At 49.2% G+C, this 18,951-nt stretch overlaps 1 protein-coding gene across 2 annotated transcripts in view; it reads left to right on the forward strand.

Moving 5' to 3' along the window:
* LOC107225959 (zinc finger protein 91) overlaps positions 1–18,951 on the forward strand; it is a 48,659-nt gene that overhangs the window by 15,814 nt on the left and 13,894 nt on the right. Inside the window, exons 2-7 of one of the 2 annotated variants that reach the window (XM_046730401.1) lie at positions 2,542–3,638; positions 3,711–4,010; positions 4,087–4,410; positions 4,886–5,460; positions 5,657–6,313; positions 17,315–17,512. In XM_046730401.1, coding sequence (XP_046586357.1) covers positions 2,613–3,638; positions 3,711–4,010; positions 4,087–4,410; positions 4,886–5,460; positions 5,657–6,313; positions 17,315–17,512 — 3,080 coding nt within the window. In that variant the 5' untranslated portion in view covers positions 2,542–2,612. The remainder of the gene's footprint in view (positions 1–2,541; positions 3,639–3,710; positions 4,011–4,086; positions 4,411–4,885; positions 5,461–5,656; positions 6,314–17,314; positions 17,513–18,951) is intronic. The other variant, XM_046730402.1, reaches the window with a different exon arrangement.

Below are 18,951 nucleotides of genomic sequence, written 5' to 3' on the forward strand. Positions count from 1 at the left end.
TTTATTAATCGGTTAATCGAGTCGCGAGGCTCGAGATAGAGGCGCTATAATTCAAAGAAATAACGAAAATACATAATTCAAGGCGTCAAATTACAGGCGTAATGTGCAGGGAGACGGACCGGCGCTGCAGCGATACGATGATGAAACACGTTTGAGGAAAAACAGTTACGCCGATAATTCATCCAGATTTATACATCTATCACGATGCGGGTTACGAAACGGACGGTCTGCCGCACGCCGCTCCGCAGACGTTCGAAAGTGGCTTCTGGCGTTCGGTGCATCGCAGGCTCGAGAAGTGCCGACGTCGATCCCCCGAGGCGTTGGTAACCGCGGAAGAACCCCCGGCGTCGGATTAACGGTGACGGTAATTATTATTAAAGAGGGACGCTCCTCGATCATTCGATTTGTCCTGGGAGACGAAATGCCCGCCGGCCTGCAGCCGCCGCCTGTATAATCTGCCGACGTTCGCTCCTCGCGCAAGACGGCCTGGATTCAAGAACTCGTCCTCAAGAACTTGGACGGAAATAGTAATTAGTTTGCCGGGAGGTTTGACAGAGCCAAAGTGATGGATACCTCGATTCTCCTCCTGGGGGAGCTCGCCTGGTCAGCAACGTTCCCGGATTCTCCGTCTCGGTCTGTCTCCTTCTCTCTCTCTCTCTTTCTCTTGCTCTCACTCCTTCATTCTCTCCGTAGAACGGACAGCATCGTACAGGGCTGAGTTTTTACGAGCCGGCCAATAACGAAGGATTAGTCGCCGCTCGTCATCGCTCAAACGGACGAAAGTCCTTTATGTTTTCTACGCCTTTTCTGCACCGGCTTCCTCGTTCTCCTCGGCTCACTGAGCGCTGATACCGTGTCACATACGGTAAATCGGCATCGCGCGTTCCTCCATCGACGCGTCCGTTCCGTTCCAACGGGGCAACCGCCCTTCCCGCGAACCAGCCAATTAACAGGGTTATTTATTTTTTCGTTAACCACCCGTAAATCGTCGACCAGCCGCCGGCTCTGTCGGTGTCACAATTCCCGAACGGGCGTTCGTCCAGCCACCCCTGACGAAGTTCCGGTTAGATTGTTCGATCATCGTGCGAGGAACAGAGCGGAATAGGAAGATCGGACGAACGGTGGAAGCTCTTGAATCCCGCTCGCGTGCCAAGAATCCTGTTAAACCAGCTCGGGGGAGGAAATTGAGTCATTTTTGGTCTCGCGGCTACGTCGCCTTAGACTTCGCGGGGTGTTCGCGTCTGGAAGCCGAAGTGGAAGGCAAACGAGCAGAGACGCACGGACGTGCCGCAGACGGACACCCCGGCCGAGTGTCGTTGTCCGAATAACGGCCACGGCATCGACCGTTCTTCCTGCCCTCGGTCTGCGCCCTCTACCCATTTTCCTCCTGATCTCCTCGCGCTCTTCGCCCCTTTGCCGAGCAGTCGAGCATCAAGTTGCCTCGCTTCGATCCCGCGACCAGAAATTGGCAGGAGCAAAACATTCGTTTTTTCCGGTTCACCTGACGATCACAACTCGCGACCAATGAAACTCCGCCACTGTCTATGTACTCTATATAATTTACGAAAAATTGTCAGAGAGGGGGATCGGTGCCTGCTGCAAGTATAAATTTGGTAATCTGTTGGCAAAAAGCTTCAGCGGGAAGATTAAACTCCGGTATGACGGCGAATGCATCATGGAATTATTTAACACCGGGATGAATATATGTATAAACAAAGCACGGGTAAATTCATCGAGTTATTTGCGCATCGACGAAACTAGCTGTGCTGCAGCGGGAGAGCGGAATTGGCCCGGACCCAAGCGACTAGCTTTTGCGTGTTGAGAGTCCTATCGTTTCATTCTCATAATTAAATGCTGCCCGGGTTTCTCCCCCCGCGGAATCAACAAAGTGGATTATATTTCTGGGATCCAGCCCGCGACCCTGTCCTTCTCGGTCGTATCTAGACCGACCGTCATTTCTCAGTGGATGTAACACGAGTGCGATTTTATTGCTCGCCCACGTGTCCGCGGACTGCAGGTAGATGTCCCATTGCCGCTATTAAGCCGACCTGCGATCTTGACGCGTTCGCTGAATCACCGCGTGCTCATAAACGTTCCGGGAGTTAGTTAGAACTGCATTTCGGGAGCCGCATATTTTCCCGATACGGTCTTCGAGTGTGCGTGGATACCCTGAGAGCACGTAACACCGAGGATCTTCCTGCCCCCGACGACGACGGCCGGGATTCCGCCGAAAGTTCTTATCGCGGTTAATATCGGCGAGTATATGGGGACCCACTTTATTTTTACGCCGATGTAAACGTCTCAAAGGAACCGAGCTATCGTATCGAAAACCTCGTAAAGAGTTTCTTCGTAATTAGCAAACGTCTGTCCGCTTTCATAACGCGGTGTATCGTAAGCGCGTCGTTAAAAAAATTTTCGTACCGCACAGTCCGACACTCCAAAACTCTCTTATACCGTTACTTTCGTTATAATTGTGTGCGACGCTTGTTTGCTTCGATCCTCAGTGTAATTTCAACCGTCAAATTTTTGCCCCGTCTCCAGATCGGCCGTGAGTTACGCTACCACTTTGGATCTTGAACGTAGCTCAACCAAAAGAAATCTGACACGGAATCATGGAGAACTACGAGGACGAGGATGACGTGCACTTTTGCATCAAGTGTCACGCGACTATCAACGGACTGGAGAACTACGTTCAGCACCGTCGAGCCGGGTGCTGTCGCCTTCCGGTGAAACAAGGTGGCGTCCAAGGGACGACGAGTACTTCGAAGACCGTTTCATACCCGGAGATCCCAAATGCCGACGCGTTTTTCAATTCGCTTGAGCTCCGGAGCAGCGCGAAGAAGCCCCAAAGACGTATTTCTAGGACGAGGCTTAACGCTGGCAAGAAGAACGAAGGCCACGCTGAGGCGAGGATAAAGAGACCTCGTAGGTCTCAGACGGAGTCCGAAGAAGTGAATTCGAAAGCTCTCGTCCCCGGAAAGCTGAACATCCTCCCCGTCGACGCAGAGCTCGACAACCCCACCGACCATCTGAGCATTCCCTCGCTAGTCGGCTTCCCCGACATCGTGACGTCGTCTACAGGAAAATCCGTTGCGACAACCTCGTCGAGCAAGAACTGCACGACAGCAGGATCGATGATGAAGATCACGGTTCTTAATTACGGCGACAAGCAGGAGATTCCGCAAGAAACTTCGTTCGAAACCTTCATGGCTGACGACTCCGTCGCTAAGTCCGGTACATCTAAGCAGCGCGAAGTTTGGCTCGGAGACACTGTCCTCGTCGATATGGGAACTGGTGCTGAAACCAAGGACACAGCGCACTCTTCTCTCTCTCAGTACGAGGTGTACGACTACGTAGACGAGGTTGATTCCGAAGACGAGTGCTCCCCGGACGAAGACGTGGTCGAGGAGGAATCGTGCTCCGAAACCGACGACGCTGACGACCCGGAGTATCCACCGCAAGGCCACACTGGAGGGAAGTGGCGACCCGGACTTCCGGCCGTTGCTCAGATGGAAACCGAGCTCGCGGAGGAAGAAGTCGAACTTGATCCGGAAGACGACAATCCGGAACAACCGCCGCCATCTTACACTGGTGGAAAATGGGAGCCAACAAGCCAGCAGGAAATTGCTCATGGACAGGTATAACGCGGAATGCGACGAAGCTGTAGTGTTGGAAGGAATGAGAAGTAGTCTGTATTTTGTCCGTTGCAGAAGGCGGGCGATGACGGGAGCAAGGATGAGAAGGAGCCTGGAAACCAACCCCCGCCAGACCATACCAGAGGAAAATGGGTTCCTGGTGCTCGGAGTGACCGGAACAGCGGCTTCTATTGCAGTCCCTGTGCTCGAACCCTCGCCTCCAAAGTAGTCTACGAACGGCACCTGCTCTCTGAGCTTCATGCGAAACGCAGTATCACTGAACTCGATGGGGAACTTCGTCTTCCCGCGGGAGGCGAATCCGCTCCTGTGAAGGGGACTCGTTCAATGCGGGGAAGGCGGGTGGTAGCCAGCTGGGTAAGTCGCGTTAGAAAAAAATCATTTAATTTTGTTTCCAGCTCTGAAGGGTATTCTTCTCTTGAATCTACTGCAGAAGGTGCAGGATAACGAGGAGAATAGCGCATCGGATATCCAGAAACAGTCGAGGAACAGAAAACGAGAGGTCATATGGTGCGAAATGTGCAAAACTTGGGTTCAGCGGCCTCAGATGGGAAAGCATCTTCTCTCTCATTACCACTGCCGTATCTCCGGAGTTGTTCCTCGCAGTCCCAGAGCGCGCACCTTTCTTCTAGACAACATGGCCAATATTGTACGTCAGTCCCCGTTCCAGTGTGCCGGATGCCGCTTCTATTGCAACACCGAAGAAACTTTCCTACGTCACTGGCGCTCTAAATATCACACTGATGCACATCGAGAGGTGAGATTTCCAGGTTTTATTGTCATGCATTGGCATGATGTTAGGCTAGCTATAACGTGAACCTTTTTAAACAAATACATTCATCGAAATCTGCTTCAGTCTTTTGACAACGGTTGGCTTCTTGTACATGCCCAGCATTCTTTGAAAGGATGCGTTTTTCAACTCCTTCGAATATCAAACCAGATTCAATTTTATCGCTTGTACGTTAAAAATTTAAACATCTTCACAGGTTATTTTCTTTCATTCTTTTAATATATAATCAGTGATTACACTTGTATATGTACATGTGATGTCAGCTCACGCGATTGGGGTACCATATCAATTGGCAAAGAATTCAGGAAACTTATAGGTGCAGGCAAATCCAATAATTCACCTGGCCTGTTACGTTATTCCAATGAATCTTAGTCGCTACGTTATAGCCAACGAAAACGACATAGAAGTACTTTTAGCTGTTTCTCTCTTTTCCACCTCGAAGATATCGAGTAGCTTCAGGTGCACAGCGTGCGATGTTTGGTGTGAAGATAACGATGAGATGGAGGTGCACGTGATGAGTTTGAGTCACCGACAAGTCGTTTCAATGATGGACGGTTCAGTGCCAGTAGTGATAACGCGACAGCGTCGTTTGCCGTGTGACACATGTGGCCAGCACTTTAGATACAACCTACAGCTAAAGCAGCATGTAGCGGAGACGGGGCACGCGGCGGAAACCGCATCGGATGAATACCAAACGCGACTTCGATGTCAGCAGTGCAACCAGATCTTCCGTTCGCAAATAGCTCTGCAGCGACACCAACTGTCCAATCATGTGTTTAAATCCTCGGTCAAAATCGAACCGTACTTCTGCTCGTTGTGCGCCTTGACGTTCTCATCCACCGATGAAGCCATTCGACACCGCAAATCTTCCCGCCACAAAGACCGCGTCGAGGCTAAGAAGTACGCACAGACGGGTGTTCAGCGAAAAAAGAACTGTCTGCACTGCGACGCCTCTCTACCCAGCATCGCCAAACTCAAAGAACACCTTCTATCCACACACATCGAGCTGTGTCCAAGGTGAGTGGGCCTTCGAATTTGAACAATTGGTCAACAGTCCAAGAGCTCAAAGAAACGGGATGGATACTGAATTCAGGATCAGCATATTTTTTGATACTTACGGATTCTTTTAGCTCAGTGGGCTGATGACAAGAAGGGTGTAAGGAAATTTTCATCGAATAAAACACTTTGCTAATATTTCTGCATGGTCTTTCAGGTGTCCCAGGTGTGGAATGTCCTTCCCAACGCCCCAAGGTCTTGCGCTGCACTCTCGTCAGCGAAAGTGTAAGTTCGGGTCGGCCCAAGCGTCGGGAAATGACAAGAGAGAGAGGAGCAGTTCCAGGAGTGCAGGGAATGACGAGAAAGTGGTCGAAAACGCTGGTAGTGCCGAGGACTGTCAGGGTGCCAACACAGCCGGGAATGTTGAAAAGGTGGTTACAGAAGCTGCCGGTACCGAGTACTCCCAGAATGCCAAGGAAACTAAGGTGCTTGAAGAAGCTACCAATGCCAAAGACTGGCGGTGCGGCAAGTGCGGCTACACGACAAAATCTGCGGCTGAGTACATTTACCACGAATCTCTGCACGTCGAGAAAAAAACCGGTCTCGAGACCGCTGATATGGTCCAGGAGACGCATCAATGCACCATCTGCCCGAAGTCCTTCAAGAAGAAAAACAACCTCATCGCACACCTTCGTTGCCATACCGGTGAGAAACGTTTCTTGTGCCCTAGCTGCAACCAGCCCTTCGTGACTCGCGCCAAACTCAACCAACATCGTGCCGCCAACTGTTCACCCTGCTCCGAGTCTCAGATAGACGATGGCGGCCGACAGAGGAACTACGTTTGCACCGTATGCCAGAGCGCCTTCCATACTCGGTAAGTGCCACTCGTTAAAGTTCGATTTGCTCGATGACGATAACAGGTCATGGAGTCTTGCGATGAGAATCGACTGTTTTCTGGTCAGTTTGGTACCGTTATTATTAGGCGGGTTTTGCAGTTTGGCAGTGGACATAAAGCGGAGAGTTATTGCCAACCGTCCGTTCGTAAAACAAGGCGAAGTAGCAAGCCGCGTGCAGCGTGGTAGGTACGTAAAATTTAACCGCAACGGCCCGGCCTGGCCGGTAGCAATGTTCGTCCTCTAGCTTATAAATAAGCGAACGAGTATTTAGGAAAAAATACAGGACAATAAACGCGGGTGCAAAACTGTCCCGGCGAAGCGAACGTATAGCAGTAAAAGTGTCCTCGCTGCATAACTATAAAATAAAGGACCGTGTCCGCCCGCCCGCGGACACCCCCGACGCTGCCACGCGCCCGACCATATTAACATCTCGGGCGACGCCGGCGTCGGCGTTGGTCCGCTCTAAGCCCACCGGTCATTCTAGTATTTAACGAGGCTGTATTACCGCGGTGGAAAGTACCAACACTCCTGATCGTCGCGTCCCTCCTCCCAAAATAATCCCTCCCCGCAGCCCCGCGCCCTCTCGCTCCTCTCGGTTCCTCTTCACCACCACCACCCACACCTCGTAACACAATACGAGTGTAACGTAGTCAGCTGAGCCACCGGAAGGCCCGGCAGGCAGTGCGCTAAGTGTCGAGGCGTGGGCGAACCGAGCTCTATAAAGCAACTCTGTTAACACCTTGGTAAGGCCGCGTGCGAGGCCAACCTTTCCGCCGTGCAGCCACCGTTCCAACCAACGAGACGAAGACGTTTTGTACCTTTCACCTATTCCTTCGCTTCGTACGAAAGAGGGGGTGGGCTGAGAAAGCGATTAGGATGCTTGTTCGAAACACCTGTCCCAGCCCTTGTACACGCGACAATCAAACGCGGGTCAAACTATTTTTACCAACCACCCACCGTAACAGCTACTATCAAGGTACCTTGAACTCCTCCTTGCATCAATCGCTAACCGAGAGTTCCCGACGATTTTTACAATTGTTACGACTATCCACGGTGTTGGAAGGTTTGCGAACAATACCGTTTTCGAAACGGCAAATAACTGTTTGCTGAAAGACGATTTTTATAGTAATGATTTCTCATGGCTTTACGTGAGGCATTCTTCTGTCTGCAAGGCGAAATATTTTTTGCGATAGTGCGATTGTCTCGAGAACAGGTGTGATGCTATCTTCATTATTCAATTTCATTGTCAGATGCAGGTCGTTAGTACTCTCTAATACCGTTGAATTGAAAGTCGACACAAAGACACATCGGCGCACAAGTTCTCGTGTATCATCGGTACAGATAGTATCGAGCATTTTTGTTCCTCCTTGGATTTGCACCCGGAACATAATATATAGTCCAGAATTTATATCACCGCTGGATTTCTCTAGCATTGCAGGTCTTTCTCCTTCCCGCGAACATCTTGAACGATTAGCCATGCAATGCTTCTCTTTCGTGCACCATCTAGGTACTGCGGGCTCTCAGGCAGCGACTATACATTCCCATTATCAGTACCTGAAGCGAGGGTCCGAGCCCGCTAGGCATTGCGCTGATCTTCGGACTAGATACTCTCTGTAATTAGTTTCCTAGAAAACCCTCCAACCAATTGACGAATAAGGATCTCTCCAGCATCTGGGCTGCTGTTCTGCACGCGGCAATCCAGTTCATCTCAACCAGATTTTATTCGTGGATATTCTCTTATCCCATTGTTTGCTTGAAATAACAAACTTTTTATCCAAGTATCCGAACGAAATGAAGAGATAAATTTTTATGAATTTTAGTTATAAATAAACTGGTGAGAAACTAAAAATATCGAAACGGAGTCTGGTAATTTCAGTCGGTTTTACATATGCGGTTAAAATTAATGTCAATCAAATTTTTAGAAGACTCCGACAATGAGAAATCACGAATTTTGAATTCTCACTGGATATATTCCGATCGTCGCTTCCGAGGCTAAGAATTTTCAAAAAAATCGGACAAGCAATTATTTCTCATTAGTAGAAACAAAATCGCATATTCGTTACATCCTCTTCTGCACGAAGTGTAAAAAACGCGCGTGACCACAATGCGATAAAAATACCGCGAAATTGTACGATACCAATCGTCGTGGGACCTGCTGAATTGAAAGATATTCGTCCGAAGTATCTTTCAACGGTAGAGGAAGGTGTGCGTCAGGCGAGGTGGCGCGCAAATGTCTCGTCACGGGCCCAGGCAGGGAGCTGAAAGGACGTTGCGCGAGGCGTCCGGGGTCCGCGGAGGAGGCCATTCGTTACCCGGACCCGTAGTCGCAGGAGCGAAGCCGAGGGGCCTTATGCCGCTCGGCGGCGTGTTCGCATCGCGTCGCATCGCATCGCATCGCGCAGCGCAGCGCAACGCGCTCGCGATCCTGTAGCGGAAAGAACGAAGGTAATTACGGGACAGGCAGAAGGCAGCTCCCGATCCTGATCCCATTTCCAAGAATACGCTCGCAGGCACGATGTATGCGCATATTCAAGATGGTATGTTACATACGCGCGCCGTTGACCGTACGTTTCGCAAGTGCCTACGCGCGTTCTCGGCCGCCTATATTTACATATATGGTCCTCACCGGGCGCGCGCGTATCTTTTATCTCGGGCTGCGGTAATGGCGTCCGCCCCCCTCGCCGCCCCCCTCGCCCGCCCCCGCATCCGTCCGTGCGCCCTTAAATACCTCGGGCCCAGGTGTGTGCGTGCGTGCGCCCGCGATCTGCATGGGTTCGAGACAATGCAAACCCCCTCTTTCCCCACCGCTGCGCTTTCCCATCTCCTCCGCATCGCGCGCCCTTCGCCCTGGGCCCGCCGGTCCTCCTCCGTTGTCCTCCGTCGAGTCCGCGGGGGTGCGGGTGACGGGATGGATGTCCTCTCCCCCCGTCCTCTCCCTCCGGCGGGTCCTGCCTGCCTGCCTGCCTGCAGGACCGCGAAGGCACGCGGATAGACGGTGTGCAGCGCGTCCTTCTCCCGCGATGCGACGCGTTGCGCGCCTGCGATGCATATGCACACAACGGGAAAACCCGTCTTCGTGTATGCGCGTTATACCGCATGCGGGTATAAACGCGGCAGACAGTTTAGTGGTGACCGCCCCGCTCGCGAAGTCCAGTTGTCCGGTGAAATATTGCGATTCATAAAATAAAACAGGCTTGCGGTCGAGGCCGCGGAGACAGAGTCAGAGCCACGGAGTTGGCGGCGGTCGCCGACCATTCTGAACGTCCTGCAGGCCCCCGGTCACCTCCCCCCCCCCCCCCCCCCCCTCTTCCTTCCCGGTTTCTGCCCCCCGCTGAAGCGCCGCCAAACCGCAGCCATCGCGACGCGTCGCTGCCGCTTCTGCTTCTGCTCTTGCTTCTGTCGCTGCATCTCTCTCTCTCTCTCTCTCTCTCCCTGTATACATACTTTCGCCCTTATAGTTTTATAGGGGTCACTCGTACACTCTGACCCCTTCTCCAACGCCCTCATGCTTTTCTATGAGTATAATAAACACTTATCGCGTGAAGCGTCGATGTTACGCCTGCTGAGGGTGGAAGCGAGAGTCGAGATATGACAACGGTGTATTCTCTGATTCAGAAATTGATTTCGTGCACCTTTTGGCGGATATGGATGCTGATGCAAGCCGTGTCACGTAAATAATTTCACTATTTTTTTTTCAATTTTAGGTGCCGTATTATCTAACAATTAGATGATGTCGACAAGTAGGGTAATGATTGTAATGAATATTACATTAGTAAAGTCTTTAAGAACGGAACAAAAAAAAACATAAACCACTGAACCCCCAATTCTATTATCCTTTTATTTCATTTCAAGATTCATAGCGGGATTTTCCTTCTTTTAGGATTCAGAAAGTGCAACTTTGAAATCTAAAGAAAGCTGTTTGAAAAAGATCAGTTCAATTTTTTTAAATCGCATCGTAACACAGCACAGCTATCGTACATAAAAAGATTCGTGAATTGACTCGCTCTACAATAATTGAGGTTCGCAATTCCCGTACTCATTCTCTATTAAAAACAATTGCATTAGTCAAGATTTCCATCAGTTGATACGAAAAGATTTCGCATTTACTTGAGTAACCTACGTCGACAACGGAATTTCAAGAGTTGAAAACATGAATAGTCCAAAAAAACAAAAAAAAAAAAAAAACTACCTGTTCGACCCTGACGAATAATAAACAAACGTGACGCAATTCTCCCCTCGCCTTATGCGCTCCATAGCACATGTAACATATAAAATCAGGGTCAAAACACGCTCAGCGTTGTAAAGGAAACAAAGGAATGCGAAGTGCAAAAACCGCGCTATCCTTATTTCACACCTACCCTAAAAAAGCACCGCGAAGGGAATCCCTGCAGGACGGATGTTCCCACAAACCTTAGCGCGCGCGGTTTGTCCCGGTTAAAGGGGGAGGGGGGTTGATGGGACGGGGGTGCGGACCGAGTCGTTATGAGCGGCAGGAAGGCGAGATCTTTTCCCTTCCTCGTTGAAATTAGCTCGCGACATGTTTATTGTAAATGAATCCCCACTTCGGGGCCTCGGAAGAGGCGCGAAACCAGCGAGAAGCGGCGGTGGTGGGGGGGCAAAGGGGGGTTAGTTTCGCGTTTGCGAGGGTCCCGATTTATGCGACCGTTACCGAGCCCTCCAGCGCAATTAAGCTTGCGTTATAATATTGTTGTTTATTCGACACCCGCCCCCGCGCTCCAACCACCCCGTCGACGTACCCCTAATCTTCCTGACGCTGTCGCCCCCTCCTTTCATCTTGCGCAAACCAGAAAGGGGGATGCTTGCACTCGAGTATCCTCCCTCCCTTCTCTTACCGCGGGTAAAATCGTGCACCTAGGCCAGACCGAAGGTAGGTATTTGTCCGGGCAAATACGCGACGGGACGAGGGGGTAAGGGGGGCGAGTTTGATTGGCTCGATTAATTCGGACGCGCACACGCGTGCGCCTCGTGTGTGTGTGTGTGTGGGGGGGGGTGTACACGCATTCTCGCCTAGTCACGTATCTCGGTTAATGAAACTGCCTTACGCTGAGTCTGCAACGTGCCGAAGCAGCTGTATTCCCCCCATCCGCAGGCAAACAGAACTCGGAATTTTCCCCGAGATCCTTCTTTTTGAAAACGGACCGGCGGGCCGATACGAGACTCTGTGTCGCAGGGGGAGAAGTCGGGGTCCATCTCGCGTTACGGGCCTACGTATATGTGCACACGTCTCGCGTGACACGAAAACGTGTTTGTAAGGACGTTACGTCGCTGCGTGGGTGGATTATACCCTACGCGTATACGTATCTACGCTGTCCGTAGGCGCCGGGCAAACGGGTAATACGCATCCGCGACACGCCACGCCGCGCCACGCTTACCGGCCCCCTAGGGGAAGATGTAATCTACGCCCCCTAACCTAATCGTTGTCAGCCCGTGTGTATACCGCGGCTCCGACTGCCGCCCGGCCAATTAGGCACTCCTGCGATTTCGTACTTGCAAACCCGTGCACACTCATGCGTGCGATACAAATCTATATGTGTACCCGGATCCGGAAAACTCCTCGGCTCGAGGCGCTGGGACGTGATGGTATAACCTCGCGCTTTTCACTCGCGGTTAAAAATACCTACCTGTCCTCTTGTCCGGGTGATATACCTCGATCTCACGGGATGAATTCTTATGTGCAGGAATTCCAAAGCCTTTACGTTTTTCTTCTTCTTTTTTTTCATCTACCGTGGTCGGCCTTTTTATCCATCCTCGGGCGGTTCATCTATGGCTTATAGATTTAAATCTGTATTCGAATTGCCGGGAATTTCGAATCTTCGATTTCTCCACTATCACGATCGGTCGATACAACGCGACAACACCTGAAAACTAATTTCTTCAACGTATTTGAGGTTAATTAATGTAGAAGTGAGAATTCCTCGACGTTACTACGAGTGTAAGGTCTACTGCGTGAAATTTTGATAGTTTTAGTTGACGTTCCATTGAGCTCTCAGGTTGACGAAAAAAGGACTTTCTTTATGAACTCAATCTATCTTTCAGTGCCCAGTTATACTAAATCACGAATGACAAAAAAGCATACGAGTATAAAAAATTCAAGAATTCATTACTTTTAATATCTTAGAACAATCTGTTTCCATGGGAGTCTTCTTGTCGAGTCCTCTCACACATGGTGCCCGACCAAAGTTGAGTATCGCTGATAGCGCAAGTACGAACTCTGTACGTATAATAAAGGTGCATCCACGTCCGTGACACGCAGACCATGAAACAAACGCGTTTTTATTCGAGCCGCGAAACGAGCGTCCATGTCGACGTCCACGTCCGCCATGGTTAACGACACTTGGAATAACTCGTTTAATTATTTATCAGACCACGTGCTCACAGCGTAAAAAGTATCGCGAGTCCGAGGTTGTAAAAGATTTCCTCAACTTTCACACCGCGAGCTGTTCCGTTTTACCGCAACGCTTCGACGCCGCCTCCTGCTGCACAAACGTTGCAACGTAAGATTCACTGTAAATTATATTGCAATAGATGTGCCTGTAAGAAACATTGGTTATTGTATCTCCGGTAATCCGGCGTCAAACCGTTTAGCTGAGTTACCGGCCATACTTCATTTCGTGAATTCCGTTTTGCCAATCGAGAAATAATTTCGTGCTAGAAAATTTTCCCGTGTAGGACGAATGAAATCCAGGGAGATTTCAGAACTCTGAGGTTCCACTGAAGTTCTCCTGTCTGTGTTTTCTGTTTCTACGATGTAAATGATCAACAGAAACTTAACAATTTACAATTACGTTTGAAAATTTGGTAACGTATACGTTAGAGTGGTCCACTAAAGAGAAAATTTTTTTTTCAGTGATGTTTGTGATGAAAAAGAGAATCTTTTGCAAATTTAAGCTCGATCGGATAAGATTTGGAGGTCCCGCTTTCGAATTTTCGTTTTTACATTGAAATAACGCGTAAAAAATGCATACCTTCACTCACTGTCGATTTCGCGTGAACATACAGACGAAAATGATGAATATCAAGAGACATTTTTTGTAGGAAACATTATCTTATAAAAAAAAAAAACAGTTAGTTTCCCTGAATTTAATATAATTATTTTAGATTTTTCAGTTTTTTCAATTTTAAGTCACAATGATTCTCAAAATATGCAAAATGGAATAAAATATCCGGAGACCTATTTTGTAACAAACATTGATGCCTATAAAAAAGATCTCTCTTGATATCATTTATCATCGTGAGTTAGAGGTACAACAGTCTTATGAAAAATTCGCGTTGAATGAAAAAAAAACTTTTTTGTGAACTACTCTAATACAATTGTCAATTCGGTGCAGAATGCAGGTAGAACAAACGCCGCATCGCATCAGTGAGACCAATTCGCTTTGGGACTATACCTAGCGCACACTTCACGGAATGCAATATACATATCCAGGTTGATTCGGGTAGAATTTGATAGGGCTATTACTGGCGCAGGGATATAAAGGCGTGTAGGGATACCTCGTAGAGATGCAGGTGCAGAGTGAGACGAACGGACGAAGGAACGAGCGGACGGAGGTGGGATTGAGTTATGACAGCGGTTGCTCCGGGGGGCCGGCGAGGCGGTTCTGTGTTCGTCTTCTTCTTCTTCTTCTTCTTCTTGGTCACCTCCTTCCATGGCCCAACTACAACCGACCGTCCGATATTCTTCATTCCCTCTCGGCTCCACGCGGTCCCTCGATATCCCTGGACTCGGCGCGTCTTCGACGCTGAAGGAGTCCAGGAGGAGGCCATGCATCATTCCGGCTCGGCCAGCCCCCGAATCCGGCCCATCCAGACCGACTCACCGTCGCTCATAGCCGCCGCAGCCGCCGCCACTCCTCGAGATATTCCTCGCCACCCACTCGCCCGTATAAATCCGATTACATCCTCACGACCTAGGCCTTGCCTAGCCTCGCCTAGCCCGACCTAGCCCAAACCCATCCGAGTTGGCGGCGAGTATTCTCTAGGTATGCGCGTAACGAAACCGGATCCGCGTTTCGTGCGTCGTTTGGTATCCTGCGTCCAAGGCTTGCGTCGCTTCTTCGGATTCTGTAACGGGAATGACGAAGGTGGATGGAAATTCCGCGGATGTCGGTGCACCCGGTACATCCCGCTGATATAATAATCGGCTAAAATAAACACGGCGCAAGGGCGAGACGCTGCGGCTCGAGGGCGTGGATCCCGCGTTTACGACTTGGCGCCGAGGGCCGAGGGTCGTAAACGAAGCCTGCGAAAAGTTTCGCGTCATCTGGATGCCGAGCGAGGTCAGCCGCGCTGCGGTTTCCGTATTTAACGCGGCAATCAGCTCGGCCCGAAATCCTCTCGAAGAAAGGCGACCGCCGCCGCCGCTACAGGAAACGGAAATCCTCTTATTTGCTTATTGTTGCTTTTAATTAGGCACCTAAGCGGTGATTTGGGAATTCACGTCCTAAAGTCATCTCATTTAATTCGCAAGAAAAAAGAACACTGCTTTCTTGCATCGAATCAGGAAACGTGAACGGAAAATGACACATCGGTTGTTGTTTTTCTTTTTTATTTCAACACCGACACACTTCAGCCAGGACCGGCGATGATCGTGGGTGGCTGAATTTGTTTTCCCCTGAAATCGATCTGTAATGACCGTACAAAAGATCGGCCATTTGAAAAACAGCCTCGATCCCGATTCCGTTCTCTTTACCTGATCTCTGACCCCGGCCCATGGTCGAGGAGGCTGATCGGTCAGTCCCGCTTTCCGCCGGCGTCCATCGCCGTTGGTTTTGAGCCAGCGGTGAAGACTCTCAGAGAGGTTCGTCCGAGGCTTTTCTGATTAATGCGATCATTCCGCCGACCCGGAATCGACGCAATACCGATCGGATGCAGCGCAGGAAGGATAGGAGCTCAGTTTTTCAAGTCGCAGCGTGCGAAGTGAGCCGGAGGTGAAGCCGGGTATGAAGAACCGTCCTGCGAGCGACCGGTCATAAATACCTCAGCTCGCTCAACCAATTAAAACAAATCATTTTAATGCTCAACCTTTTTAATTAATGCCCAACGCTCCCCCCAGCCAACCAACAACGGTGCCGCCCGGGCTTCGACGCTCTGACATTCCCATCGACCGGATCTCGCCCCTCGGGTACGAATGAGTCCCTTTCTTTGGTACCGATCCGCTGAGCGACGCTGCCGTTGGTACGAATATTTTTCCCCATTGCAAACGGCCGATTTACGGATGAGAGCGATAAGAAAGACCAATTTTCCGGCGTACGATGACCTGGCGACGTTTGACGAAACGCGATTCATTTCTTTCTTTCTTTCTCTTTTTATATGTGGACAAGTTTGCCAATCGAGGACATACGGCGCAGGTTACTTTTGAATTATTATAGGAGGCCGACCTACGCCGTGATTAAATCATGGCTCTAGCCCGCGTTGGCTCAACTTTTATATTACGAACTATCGTGATAAATTGATTTGCCGAGCGTGGCGGGTTGTAATTTATTAACCCGGCTTTTGAATAACCTGCCAGATCGCAACTGTAAACTATAATTGTGTATGTGTTTATCTCTTATTTCGAGTCGATAGAATTCACTGTGTTATAATCGATTCGACGTACTTTCTATCGCGTTTTCCGTTAGACTGAGTCGTTCAAAAATCAAATCTCGACGTCGTCGACTTTCTCCAATTTTTCCCATCCATCGACATTTGTCACCGATATCTTGATTCTTGAATTCGTATCTAAAAAATAAATCATTCCATCCGAATCAGCTTCACGATAACATCGCACGTCTGTTTAGAAAGTTATTCTCTATTACTCAAGTAGGTAAATAAACTGTTGCAAAAGTAGAAAATTGCCGACAAGTTTGTTCACGTGTGTAACCCATTTAACGCTGACAGTGTAAATAATATTATCCCAAGTTTTACGAGAAGTGCATTGCAGCGTGCCAGACATAAAACTCTTGTATTAATATTGGTTCGATAAACCGTACGGCAATAAGAAAATCCGCTTCAACGTATAAGAATTTCTAGGATCGAAAGCCGTGAGTATGCCCACTTCAATTACCATTCCGCATCACGCGTCTACGCCAGCATTTCAGATTCGTTTAAAACTTTTCAAGATTAATTAATGACACTTACGTAAAAATATTGGCACTCGAATGCCAGGCGCCCTCTCTAATCAGGCGACTTAAAATCAGGCAAGAGGAGGAAGAAAGGAACAAGTTTCTACAAATGTCAAGACACGATGATGGCCACTCGTTCGGTGTAGAGCATAAGCATCGGCAGCAACATCAGCAAACCGCGGTCACCGGTGTTATTGACGAACATACAATAATTAACGACTGGATTATACGTTTGAATATTACGTACGGCGTGCATATTTTATGTGTTGACAGTTCAAAGGTAAATTATTGAGAGTGGGCACATCCGGTTGCCCAACATGCCCGGTGACTTAACGGCGTCTTGTCACGCCTGCGACATTCCGGTATAACCGAAGAACCGCCGCCGACGACGTACGTCCATCCTCGATACCTGCCTGCCACGGACATGTGTATACGTATATACCCATATATACACACACATATATATATATATATGCATGTGTATATCTATATATACATATACATATATTGCTTAGAATAGAGGTATAATTTCACCCGAACGCGTTTTGTCATAAAATAAATATTAACGCTGACGCTTCGCCGTCCGTTTTTGGCCTTTTCACTCCGCCCGTCGCGTCCGTAATACCTCAACCCCCTTTCCCCTTCACTCTTTCCCGTAATTACCCATACTTACCGACGACCGACTCGATCTCGGTACCTTTCCACTCGGCGTTGGCACCTGCGCTCACTTTTTACTATCAAAAGATCAAAGGCTCTGCACGATCATGTACCTGTCTCGTACCTCGTTCCGATCCTCATACGGCTAGTCCGAAGCTATATCGCTTGTTGAACAACGATTTCGCCACTTCCGTTTTTCAGACACGTACTGCAGCGGCACATGCTTCGTCATACCGGCAAGAAGATTCTCTGCGGGCTTCCCGGGTGTCCCACCGCCCTCAGGACCCCGAGGGAGCTGAAGATTCATCGCGAACGCATTCACGACATCTTGGAGCTGGATGGTCCGTATCAGTGCCCCGAGTGCTCGTTCAGAACTATATCGCCGACGCGGCTACGCAGGTGAGATTAAATCATATCGTTTCTTTTCTATAACCAAATGTTACTCCGCGCATTTCGATGCTCACAAGTGCGATAATCGTCTTCGCCCGAGACTCCTTCTGCCGCGCCGGAGGCTTTGGAGACTTTAAAGACTGTTCGTAAACTTCACCGCGTCCGTTATTTACGTGTGTCATTTCCTCGTATAAACTCGCCATTAGCCGCGCACTGGCCGTTAAGTGATTGATCGCTTCACGGAAGTACGGAATTAATTAATCCGGCGTATTTGTAGGTCGGTTTATCCCCGTATTCATCCTTCCACCTTTCGTTCTCCTCCGTCTAAATACCCCTTCACCGTGACTCGATCGCGCTTGTCACGCATCCATGCACGTGATTTATTATTCAACACGCCTCCGGAGTCACCTTTTGACAAGTCCAACCCTCACCTCGTGCCTCCGTTGGCCCATTTTTTGTTTACCAAGGATCGACGGAAACGTGAAACACGATGCGATGACGATAATCGCCATTCTTCGACTAGCTGAAGGCTGAAACTCGTCGGAAAAACCAAAGAAATGAGGAAAAAAGTGGATGAGGATGAGATCGATTGGATCCAATGGGGTTTCCGTTAGCTCGTTGCTCACTTCCGGCGCTGTTCCGAAACTGGATTAAACGTTCGAGTCGGCAGATTCGGATTTTAGCCGCATGTATACACACGTCGAGGCAACCGAGGCAATTAGTTTTAGGCTGAGGTCCACCTCGCGCACCTGGTCCTCACCAATTAGTTCACCCTTAGTCCAATTGGCGATTTCAAGCTCGATCGGAAATTTCCGAGTGCCTTGTACCCACCGCCGCTGAAAATCGTAATTGAAAGATGTGGGAAAAAATCATTATACGCGCCGAACTGTTCGAATATATCGTCAAGTGTTCCCTCCGCTTTTTTCTCGTTCAAGGAGACTCTAATTAACGAGGTTTGCTGAGATCCGAGGAATCTTCAGCGAGTGGAGCGAATCGCGTCCTGCGGCGGTGGTCCTGCAGGAGTATAAGTGTCACCCCGGTAGCCCGCGCGATAATTCATCGTGAATTGAGCACTTGGTACGTGAGCCGGACACCGCTGAACAGAGTCGCGCTGTGTGGCAGAGTAAATCACGGACCATTTTAATTAAACGTGTCACGCATTTCGAACCTGATATACACCTCCTATATTCGTACAGGCGTGCGATGCGTGCCGAGTTGGTTGGTATCTAAAACAGCGCATGATGAATAGATACAGGTGAGAGATAAAGAAAATGCTTCAAGCAGGAATTATAGAAAGATCAAATAGTCAATACTGCAATCCATTGCGAATAGTACAAAAGAGGGAGAATGGAGTGAGGTTATGTTTAGATGCCAGATATATAAATGACATAATTGAGTCTGATAACGAATGTCCACCACCAATAAATGAATTATTAAGAAAATATCAT

The sequence above is a fragment of the Neodiprion lecontei genome, chromosome 2, assembly GCF_021901455.1.
Source record: "Neodiprion lecontei isolate iyNeoLeco1 chromosome 2, iyNeoLeco1.1, whole genome shotgun sequence".
NCBI classification, from domain to species: Eukaryota; Metazoa; Arthropoda; class Insecta; order Hymenoptera; family Diprionidae; genus Neodiprion; species Neodiprion lecontei.